We start from the raw sequence: 11,918 nt of genomic DNA, 5'->3' as shown, positions 1-11,918 counted from the left end.
AGGACTGAGCCGGTAGATCTCGAGATTCACGAAGTCACCACAGACGCCTCGCCGTCGACAGGGACATCACCTACCACTGAAAGCATGGCGCCGTTAAATCCTGGAATAAATCTAGAAAAATATGAGCACTCATGCCAAGTCGAGGACTTGAACCCGGGTGAGCAGGTTCTACCACAAGGAGCCTAACCAACTGATGTATTGCCACGTTCACTTCGCTACAAAAACAAGCCAAAACACTGTTTCGGTTGATTTGTTACGAGAGAAAAACATTGTTCCGGCTGAAAAAAACAAGCTGAAAAATACAGATTATAAGAGAAGCATGCCATTCTATTTGGGCCGTGATTGGAACCGGCGGAGGGTGGGCAGGTGGGTCACGTTGAAACAAGTCCTCCCTCAAACCAAACACATGTTACAACTTCAATGCAGTACGAAGGCATTAACACATGTTACAACGTCCGGCCTGTTCGCTCGTTGGTTTCAGCTAGCCCAAACCAGCCAGCCAACAGTGTTTTTCTCTCACAATAAACCAGCATCAGCCAGCCCAAACCAGCCCAGAAACCAACCAGCGAACATGCCGTCTTCAAAATTTTGATCAGAGCCGGAGACGAATTTTATTTAGATCATATATTTGTATGGTGACACTCGCAACCGCATTTGACATAAAAATAGCTCAGAAGCCTATAATGGCTCCTTGAGATTTTTCTTATACATACATATCAGAACTTGCTAAAGAACTCGCAGATGTGATCAGAGACCTCGTTAGGCTTCTCCTGGTTGATGAAGTGGCTCACTCCCTCCATAATAACCACGTCCTCTAGATTTGGCACGCTTGCCTTCAAGCCAACCTTGTGAATGTAGTCTTGTACCCCCGGGGCGTTGTATGTAATGTCTAGGTCCCCAACAATGAATTTCGACGGTACTTTTATCTGAGCTCCAGTCCATGGTGCAGAAAGCTCCCAACTCCTGCATGAACACAAGATGGATCTCGTGAGACCTTACAAATGCCTCTGTCAGCTCTAAATAAAGCCTTTGTACATAAAGATTGAATTTACATTGATTGGCACCAAATGAAATCTAGTTCAGAACGTACAACTTATATCTGTCATTAATTCCTCTCATTTTCAAACATTATACTAGCTCCTTCTCAGAAAACTTGAGATTCTAGTTATTCTATAAGACTTTTAAGTCAAACTATCTTACATTTAACCAAGTCTAAGACAATATTTATATCACCAAATAAGTATGACACGGAACATGTTTTCATATTATACCTACTTGGTGTTCTAAATGTTGACAATCTTCTCTATATATAAGATTGGTCAAACTTGAAAAGTTTTGCTTCAGACAAAGCTAAAACGGCATGTTTCTTGGAACAGAGGTAGTATAAGCGACCCCCCACCCCCACACACACCCAAGCCCCGTGAAAAAAGGTGTAAATTCAAAATGAAATCAACTTGAACATTTGAAAGAACAAACAACAGTAAAATCATAAAGGTACGAACTACAGTATCAAATAAATAGCATTGGTCTAATCAAACATAAACTGAGAGTTTCAGTTATCCCATGGCAAATACAAAATGGGAAATTGTTGAATGGCAAATGGTTGATAGCATCAATAAAGAAGTAAATTGGAAAATCAAAATTGTTGACTGACCATAAGACACATACCTGTCCATGCATCTGTAGTAGTTAAGTCCTCCAGTAAAGCCTGTTTTCGCAAATTTTTCGGCATAGTAGGAAATATCTTCCTCTGATAGCCATGGAGGACAAGTTCCATCTGAATCAAGAGAGTCAAAGAAGCTCTTGTCCTTAGGTAGAATAAGAGGAGCTGGCTTGCGCATGCCGAATGTCTTCTTAAACACATACTTGATGTCGTATAGAGCGAATTCAGCTTCAGCAACACCAGGTTCCTGTATGCATCCTTATGTAATTCAAATGTGCAGCATTTTTCAAAAAAGAAAAAAACATGTCTAAAGGGACATTGATATGCACAAAATATATCATATATATAGAATTAAAAATAGCTAGCTCCACACAACCACGCTATGGAACTGCGAGAAAGTAGATGATTTCAATACAATGACATCCAAGAGTTATTATTCCCTTGAAGATTTAAATCAACTAAAATCAGTGAGACAATCTGAATAGTTAGGTAAGTTTTACAGCTCTAAAAGACCTGGTGCTGCATGCTGATGTTCATTAATAGAGCTCCAAAGAAAACCTGATATTTCCTCTTCCAATAAACTATGCTTTTGTATGGACCCTTGCACAAAACTTTTTTTCCCCTCCCACACATAGAAGAGCTGTGTATCATTATATTAAGAAGAAACCTTACACATAACTGTTACTGTGTTAATATTAATTTGTTGTAGGGAAACCTATTCTCTAAAAAAAGAAATCACGGGACTAATAAGTATTCAAGTTTCTATCAAATGAGCTGCTAACCTCCTCTCAATTTTTAGCCTATGGGCTGTGCTTCATATTTTAAATTAAAAGTTTCCAATTAGCATTTATTTCGTCACCCTTATCTATCTGCAACTGTGGATACTTCTAGCTGTTTATCATCACTCCCAGTCTTATCTGTGCGGGGTGCCAAATCCGATCCTTCCTTAGGAGAATCAAATTGAGGCACCCAGTAATCATTCCAGCATCCATCGAACCAATCTGCCAAATTAACGAGTCAACGAAAAGTGCCAAACGCCCGAACCAATGGTTATCAGGGATTCAGGGCAGAGGACGGAACATGGCTACTCATCATAAATAAAGACCATTGATTGATCCTGCCTGCCGATAGGAGACTGCAATAGCAGTATGCAATGGGAATGGAAGCAGAGTACTCCACTTGTTTACCTGGAAGCGGCACATGTAGTGGTCTTCGCCGCAGGCAGCTCTGATGGTCTGGAGCGGGCTCATCTCCGGCCGCCGCGGGTGGAACGCGAACGCGACGCTGAGGTTCACGAGCGCCCGCACCAGGTCCGGCCGGAGCAGACACAGCTGCCACGCCACGATGGCGCCCCAGTCGTGCCCCACCACGAACACCTGCAGCGAGAAGACAACCCGATCAAAAAGAAAACGAAAAAAAGAAATCAACGTCGCAGCTTCGTGCAACGAATCGAACGGATTGCTGCAGTAAAACCTGGGGCTGGCCGAGTTCGGAGATGAGCGCGACGAGGTCCCCGACGACATGGAAGGTGGTGTAACTGGACGCGTCGGGCGGGGAATCGGAGTCGCCGTAGCCGCGGAGGTCCGGGGCCACGGCGCGGTAGCCGCGCGCCGCCAGGGTGGCCATCTGGTGGCGCCAGCCGTACCAGAGGTCCGGGAAGCCGTGAACGAGCAGCACCACGGGGGCGCCGCCCTCCTCGGGCCCAGCCTCCGCCACGTGCAGGCGCACTCCGTTCGCCTCCACCGTCCGGTGCCGCACCCCCTCCACCGTGGCCGCCATCTCTTGTATGCTCACCGAGGCGTACTGGCTCAGGCACGGAGGCACCCGTCGCACACGCGCAAGCCGCCTGCTTTTGTAGAGGGGCCCGCCGGCTGCTGGCTTTGGAAACGCAGCTGGGGGATTTGGGGCGTGCGAGGCGGCCGAACGGATGGTGTCACACGTTACGCTGAGATGAAGTAAGGGCGGGAGTGCGCCTTCAAAGGAGAGAGACATCGTTTCATTTACATGTATTCCTGTGTGTCTATGATGAGTGGGGCCAATGGCCAGCCATAGTGTGTAAGAGCATCTCCAGAAGTAGCCCCTATATCAGGGCCCCTATTTTCAATTTGGGTGCTCACCCCTACTTTTATTGGCCCAACAAAATTTTTTCACTCCATTAGCAGCCCTTAAACAAAGCCCCTAAATCCATATCAGAAACCAATTACACAGGGGACCCACACGTCATTGAGCCAGACCTTTCTTCCCCCATCCTCTCCACCCACACGGCAAGGAGGCGCGACGGAGCAGCATGCTCGCGTGGCTAGGGTGGCGTGCCGCGCGCGGTGGAGGAAGGCACGACCGAGCCGCTCCGGCGCAACGAAGCAGCGCGCTCGCACGACGGAGCGAGGCGGCCGCTCCGGGCGGCTGAGTAGCATGGCGCGGCTGGGGTCGGTGGAGTGGGGCGCGGTTGGCTTCGGGCGAGAAGGGGGCGGGGAGGAGGAGATCCACGCGGTGAGAGGGAGGAGGAGCGCTAGAGAAGCCGAGGAAGATTCGTCGCCCGCGCGTGCGAACCGGAGGAGCCACAGAAGATTGGCACAGTGAGGGAGTTGGCGCTGGCCGCGGGGGAGAAGGGGAGCCTATGAGATGGGGAGGGAGCAGGGCAGCTGCACCGGCCGGTGAGATGGGGAGGGAGCAGGGCAGTCGCGCGAGAGGAAGATGGAGGAAGAGCGTCGAGGGAGACGGAGTTGGGTGGAGCTCTGTGCAAGCACATGGGAACACAACGGAGCCAATAGTAGGATAGGGGCCAGAGTGTTGGGCCAATAAGAATGGGGTCTCGAAGGAGGATTTGGGTCAAATATGGGGTCTGTATAGCAGGGGCCATGCTAAAGTGATGTTTTTAGCTTGAGCACCTATATTTAGCTACGTGGACCCTACTGAAGTTGCTATGAGCACAGCGATGTAGTCGAGGAAATGTCATTTTATAACCACGTCAACCACGACGCTTGAACTTTTTTCTTTGCAGTGTGCTGGCATCGATCGGGCAGGGCCCTATCAAATGAATAAAGTATTTCTCTCCGAAGCAAGAAGTTAAGAACATTTTCTTTTACATTACGAGTTGGGAGATTAAGGGCATGTTTGGTTCCAAATAAGTCACCTATTTATAAGTTAAAAAGTGAAATAAGTGATTTATTTTGCTAAACACCACCAATTTATAAGTCACCCCCGCTTATAAGTTTTAAGTTGGTTCACCCCTGCTTAAAACTTATAAGCCACTCTTTTCTACGTGGGACCTACAACTTATAAGTCATCTACAACCAAACATGCATAATTTATAAGTCACTGATTTTTAGTCACCTAACTTATGAAAACCAAGCAAGCCCTTAAAAAACCCGCTCTCCACCGCTTCCTACGCTCCCCGTTTATTTACCACAGGAATCAGTTCAAAATTGATTGTTGCATATTCCCGCCATAATCACTTCTTCGGAGAATCTACAAGTGAAGCCCTACCAAATGACCCTGAGTACGACGAGCTACGTCAGCATGAGTACTATCAGGTCAGAGAAATATTTTATTGATGAAGCATCGAGGTGATTAGAGTCATCGATGCCAGCTGCTCTCTGGTTCCGGCATCGCTTTGCAACGTGCGTACCGAGGCTCGGGGAGGAAAGAGAAAGTCAGAGCATCGTTTTTGGCGCATAAAATACAAGATATATTCATCATTTAATAATGTTACACGTAAAAAAATTTAATATTTATTCGACGTCTTCTTCCACAATAAGACTCAAAAGAGAATTATTTTTGTAAATAGGTTTCCAGGAAAAAGAATGTCTATATTTAGGTTGTGCCTCTCAGACAACTCAAAATAGGTCTCCTATATAAGTACTCTGTTGGAGACTGATTTTAGATCTTTTGGCTACCTATTTTAGATTTAGGTGTTCATATAGGTTCCTTGTTGGAGACCGTCTAAGGAGTGGGTGGCTGTAAACTGAAATCCCTATTGCAATGAAGACAAACAGAAATGGCAAGAGGAACCTGACCTCTACTCGTCCCCATCTCTGTGCCTACTTGGTGACCTCACGTCGACGGTGAACGCCGGTGACTAAGCGGTGTGACAGATGGGCGGCACGTGCGAAACAGAGAGTAGAGTTTATGCTGAGCCCTTGTTTAGTTTGTGAAATTTGGAATTTGGGGTTACTGTAGCACCTTCGTTTTTATTTGGCAAATAGTGTCCAAACATTGACTAATTAGGCTTAAAACGTTCGTCTCGCAATTTTCCACCAAACTGTGTAATTAGTTTTTCTTTTCGTCTACATTTAATGCTCCATACACAGGCCGCAAACATTCGATGTGACAAATACTATAGCAACTTTTTGAAATTTGGGGTCCAACTAAACAAGGGCGGATTCATGGGGAGTTTCCTGGCGGACAGCGGTAGGCCGTAGGCGGCAGGACGGCGAGGGTGTGTCAGCTTTCGAGGTTTCCATGGGAGGCTGGGACCGGACATGTAGTGGACAGCTGTAGACCGTAGGCGGCAGGACGGCGAGGGCGTGTCAGCTTTCGGGGTTTCCCTGGGAGGCTGGGACTAGACAGGTGTCGCTACTCTCGGTTTCCTAGTTATCGCGGATAGTACGCGGACTATATAGTAGTGGGTGACCATCCGCCTATAATTTGGTTGTATGCACATCTATCGATATTGTATCCACTAAAATATTACAGAATTACTATACGTCTGTCGGTTGTTTTCACAATCTCCATCAACCAATTTTCGCTCACATGGGCAAGACGGCCTCGGGGGTGCTGGCCTCGGCGGGGCCCGGGTATTCCTCCTCGAGCGCAGCCCGCGGACGCCAAGCGCGGCCGCCTGGGACACCGGCCTCCTCCAGACCCCGTGGGGAACGGCTCACGGAAGGGATGGGATGAGGCTGGGAGGGTGGGGTCCCACCTCAATTTGTGAATAATTTGTAATTTTATTCTGAAATTTGTGAGTAATTTGACATATAATTTTCTAAATATCTGCAATCCATAGAAATAATTTATAATTCTTTTTAAAAAATTGGGCATATATGTCAATGAGATCTGCAATCCATAAAAAATATCTAAATTATATCACTATGTACAGTTATTGCATAGTTTTGTGTGTATATAGTATATACATGCTGGCAAACTGCAACTAGTTCCAAGGTCATGTACGTGGCTCATTGGCGTGGTCATTTCTCTCCGGTGAAGGTAGTAGTCTGCAGTCTTTGTTCTTTTCTATTCCTTTTCTTTCTTTATGTATTTATTTATATACTTGTACTTGCCTTTATACACGTTGATGGAGGTCTTTGGTTCGAGCTCCTGTGGCGTATTTTTCTTTTTGTTCTTTTTCTTTGTTCACGTGCACTTGGTATATGTCGACTAAAACTGCAATAATAACAAATAACAAATAACAAATTTAAAGAGTGGAATGACATGGCAACATATTTTGGGCTCATAACTATTCCATATAAATTTTAGTTCCTTTTAATAAAGTGTGCAGTACTTCTTTCTTAAAATCATTTGAAGTTTTTTTGAATGACTATACACCAAAAACATGTTGTCATGCAAGTTTGTAGAGTTTCTAACCAAATTTAGATATTATTATGATTATTATATGGTAATTCCATAAAATAACTCTAATAATATCTAAATATGGTTAGGAAACTCTACAAAATGGCATGACGACATATTTTGGGTCCATAAGGTTGTCATAAAAATTTCCATTCATTTTAGTATAGTCGAACTATATATTATTCACCAATAGATACATCTCTTATACAATTACTATTACTATGTTGGAGATGTGTTTATTTGTGAAGAATGTGTAATATGCTTTGTTATATTTAAAATTTTTAATGATTATACACAAAAAGTACATATTGTCATGCAAGTTTGAACAATTTCAAACCAATTATAGATATTATTAGACTATATTTCCATGGTTAACATATTATACAAACTATTTACTTTGCATAGTGTAGTGGTGGCCGTGCTTGGTGTTTGAGCGATGGGTTTGAGGTTCAAACCCCATAGTCAACATTTTTTTGTTCTTTTTGTCATCTTCCAATTGTTTTAATAGTTAATTTAACTTACAAAGAACTTTGTGAGCATGAACAAACACAAATACCAACGTAATGTTGTGGTAAGTCGACCTTTCAAGAAAGAGGTGTCGTTAGTTCGAGTCCAACCAATTCCTTTTTTTTTGCTATTTTTACACTTTTTAGTCTGTTTTTATCATTTCCTAATTGTACTCGTTGTTAATTTAAAATATAAAGATTTTACTATGCATGTACTAACATAAGATCCAACATAATCTAGTCGTAAGTCTACTGCTTCAAGATGGAAGGGTCTCGAGTTCAAGTCCTACCTATGCTCCATTTTTACTCCTTTTTTTTACATTTTGATGACATTTGATCCTGTGACCCAGCCTTAGCTATTGCAACAATTCATTTTTTTCGTAGCTATTGCAACTATTCAATTTTTCGTTGTTATACGTTCAACTCTGTTGCAACGCAGGCGACTATTTTATACAACGAAACATATTCAAGGCAACGTAGATGTGCTATTGCAACCATTAACTAAAGAGTTGCAACATCATCTAAGTATTGTAACGTAAATAAAATTGTTCGCAACGCAACTCAAGTTGTGGCAACAGTGATAACATAATGCAACCGTTTTCCAAATAGTTGCAATAACACTTACTTATTGCAACGATCTTCATACTTAGGGCCACGAAATAATTTGTGTCGGGTTCATAAACCCGGGGTCCCCAATGGACCCGCTTCCCTACAAAACTCGGCCCAGCAAGCGGCGCAGCGTCAGCACGTGCCTGGGTCGGCCCAGAAACACAATGACTGGCCAAGACCACGATCCGATCCCCGAACGGCACCTCCGGCCAGGAGATCTGATCGGAGGTGCGACCGAAAGGCCTGGCCGTGGTGGGACCGTAGTCCGACTCTGACCCCCTTTCTCCGACTGAGAATATGCTGGACCTCTGCTCACTGCTCTTTCCGACCGACACGGTCGGGGCCGACTAGGAACGACTGACCGGGGACTCCCACTCGATGTGGGCCCGGGGAGCAGGCGGAGCAGATAAGGAGGCGCTCAAGTCGACCGCAATACCGAGGACCATACCCTGCCATGCCCTGCGCACCTGCAGAAACAGTGCCATCGGGGCATGTCAGGCGAACATGGTAGAACCTGCTAGACGCGTCAGAGCATAAACAGTATTGTGGGCGCTGTCGTACCAGGCAAACACGGTAGAGCCTGCCAGACGCGTATGAGCATAAATAGTATTGTGGGCGCCGTCCGTACTAGGCGAACACTGTGTAGCCTGCCAGATACAACAGAGCATGAACAGTAAGGTGGGTGATGGTGACCATCCCGTACCCGATGGCGTAGACAACAAGACTAGGCAGCGCCCGTATGCACTCTCTCTCTTTCTCTCTGACTTGTAAGGCCATCCCCTTCAACTATAAAAGGGGATGCGCTCTCTCCTACTAGGAGGACAGGAAAACTTAAAGACTCGAGGACTCAAGGACAACAGCACAATGGCTCTAGAGCTCGATAGCTACATAGTCTACATGCTCTCAACAGCTGATAAGCTCAGACACACAGAGCATACGCTCCAATACTTAGCGCATGTTTGAGCATCCGTCACTCTCTTCCACTCGATTCAGAGTCCGACCAGGCCTCTAACACCCCCTTCTCATTCCTTACTCTTTTGTAACCCCACAGCAAACTTCGAGCACCTGGGCTCAGGAATAAAGTCACCGACCGACCTCAACTGGACATAGGGCATGTTGCCTGAACCAGTATAAATCCTATGTCATGGAGTGTTAGGCCACATCCAATCACAACGCACGGCAAAACTACAAATATTTACTTGTTGGCCATATTTCTCACCGACAGTTGGCGCCGTCCGTGGGGAGGATGTCGTGCGTTCACGCTTTTAGTCATCGGATGGCCCACCTTTCCACCATCTTCGACATGGCTGGCTCGAGCGATACGATTCGCTTCGGCTCACTGGAGTTTCCCACGCTCCCACTTGCTGGGATGTGGGTTCCTCCCGTCTTCGTACCACTCCAGACCTTCCTCTTCGGGAGTCTAGACTTCATCGCCAACCAACTCGGTGTACTCCACCTCTACGAGGAGGCGCTTGTCCCGGCGCTCACTAGAGGAGGAGCGCCCTTCACCGGCCCTGGGCCACTCAACAACCTCAACATCGAGACACCCTGCTTCGCCTCGAGCCCATGCTGGGCTCAAACCCCATGGTGAGTGATGTACATATTGTTCTTTACTCACTATTTAACACCTTCTGCTAGCTCTCTGGAGAGACCCCGTTGTCACCACCACGACCGCCATGCGACCGGTTCCCCTATGGCTTCGTGTCCCCCGTAGACACGTGCGCATGAGGGCTCTGAAGGATACTGACGTCGCCCCCTCTCACGTCTGAGTTCATAGGGATGGCGGGCTATGCTCCTGCCTCCTTCCATGACCTCGTTGATGATGAGGTCGAAAGTGACGGCTCCATCATCGGTGATGTCATGGCATCTGGCCACCCTCTGTCCTAGGAGTGTGCTATGGCGGACGCCCCGGGATAGCCACCGGAGGTAGTGGAGTCTCCACAGACTCACACCCCTCCAGACCCCTATGCACAGGCCCTGGCGCATGCGCAGGAGCACGATGAAGAGTTACAACAAAGGCAGCAGAGCCAGCCATCGCCTGCGCCGGTGCACCCGCAATATCACACTACGCCACATGCGCGTAACCCGATGAGCGGTGCTCGAGGTCGTACCCGTCATGTCCAGCATAACATACTAGACGGACGGGATGACCCCCCTCAGTTTGCTTGGGCTGGACAGAATATCGCTGCTGCGGTGATGCTTTTGTGCGGCCTCCCTAAGCCTACCGACCCCCAGGAGCAAGCAATCCACCAAAAACTCTGGGCGCTGGTGGAGACCGCCGCCATTCAGCAAGCGAAGAGCTCTATGTCATGACACCAGCTCGTGGCCTCTTGCCCAATCGGGGGACTAGGGCTGCACCTGTCGAATCGCTCCGTCCACTCACCGCAGCAGTTGCTGGACATGGAGTAGGAAGCTGCGGCTACGCCATAGCCCAACTCGGCGCCCACTCCACACCAGCCACCTATGCGCGAACAGCTCAAGCCAAACCATGATGCTCACAGCAGCATCAACCATCAACGCCACGCTCGGCACAATGATGACGTCCATCGAATGCCGGCAAGAGCAGGAGGCGCGGGCCCTGGTCTGACCATCGAGGACTGTGAGGACACGCACCCTAGGCATGGCGGCCAACCAAATGACTGGATCCCCAGCCCGGATGGCCCGAGGCCATAGGCCTTTGGTCACCGCATCTAGAAAGCATCGTTCCCACAGTGCTTCCGACAGCCCACCAACATCGCCAGGTACACCAAGGAGACGAGCACCGGTATATGGCTCAAAGACTTTTGGCTCATCTATCGAGCCAGAGGAGTAGATGATGACTGCTTCATCATCTAATACCTCCCCATCTGCGTGGGGGAGCATGTTCAAGCATGGCTCAAATTCCTTCCGCCCGACAGCATTCGCGACTAGGCGGATCTCAAGAGGGACTTCGTAGGAAATTTTTAGGGGACGTATGTCCGTCCTAGAAATTCCTAGGACCTCAAGAGCTACCAGTAGGAGCCCAACGAGTCCCTGCGGGATTACATCTATAGGTTCTCAAAGTAGTGCAACTCCATTCCTGATGTCGTCGACGCGGACATCGTCGGCACTTTCCTCTTTGGGACAACCTGCAAGTCCCTGATCCACAAGCTCGACTGTGTGAAGCCCCATACCACCCGTGACCTACTCGACATCGCCATGAACCACACCTCTGGCGAGGAGGTGGTCAGGGTGGTCTTCAGTGGTGGTCGGGATAGGGGCAAGGCCAAGCGCGAGGACCAAGGCAAGGGCCCCTCCACACAAAAGGGCAAGAAGAACAAGAAGGATCAACGCCGACTGGCCAACCCAACTTTGGTCATCGCGGCCGACCGCGCGGGCAAGCAGCCCCAGCAGGGCCAGCCCGACCACTTCGACAAGCTCATGGAGAATCCATGCACCAGCCACGCCTATCCCATCAAACACCTCTATAAGCACTGTGATATCCTCAAGCGCTTCCTACGGCAAGCTGCTAAGCCAAAGGAAGGGAAGGGCAAGGAGGAGGCGCCCAAGAAAGGAGGAGCGGTGGGATAGGATGAAGATGGCTTCCCCAACCT

At 47.8% G+C, this 11,918-nt stretch overlaps 1 protein-coding gene across 1 annotated transcript; it reads right to left on the bottom strand.

Moving 5' to 3' along the window:
- Nucleotides 1–574: 574 nt before the first annotated feature.
- LOC136451870 (uncharacterized) lies at nt 575–3,536 on the bottom strand. The gene is made up of 4 exons (XM_066452555.1): nt 3,137–3,536; nt 2,851–3,039; nt 1,669–1,910; nt 575–963 (listed from the first exon to the last, which is right to left on the bottom strand). Exons 1-4 carry the CDS (start codon nt 3,440–3,442, stop codon nt 717–719), a joined length of 984 nt encoding a protein of 327 aa, XP_066308652.1. The 5' UTR covers nt 3,443–3,536; the 3' UTR covers nt 575–716.
- Nucleotides 3,537–11,918: the final 8,382 nt, after the last annotated feature.

The sequence above is a fragment of the Miscanthus floridulus genome, chromosome 5 (genome assembly GCF_019320115.1).
Source record: "Miscanthus floridulus cultivar M001 chromosome 5, ASM1932011v1, whole genome shotgun sequence".
NCBI lineage: Eukaryota > Viridiplantae > Streptophyta > Magnoliopsida > Poales > Poaceae > Miscanthus > Miscanthus floridulus.
Note: the sequence above shows the minus strand (reverse complement) of the source record. Positions and strands in the feature narration are given on the sequence as shown.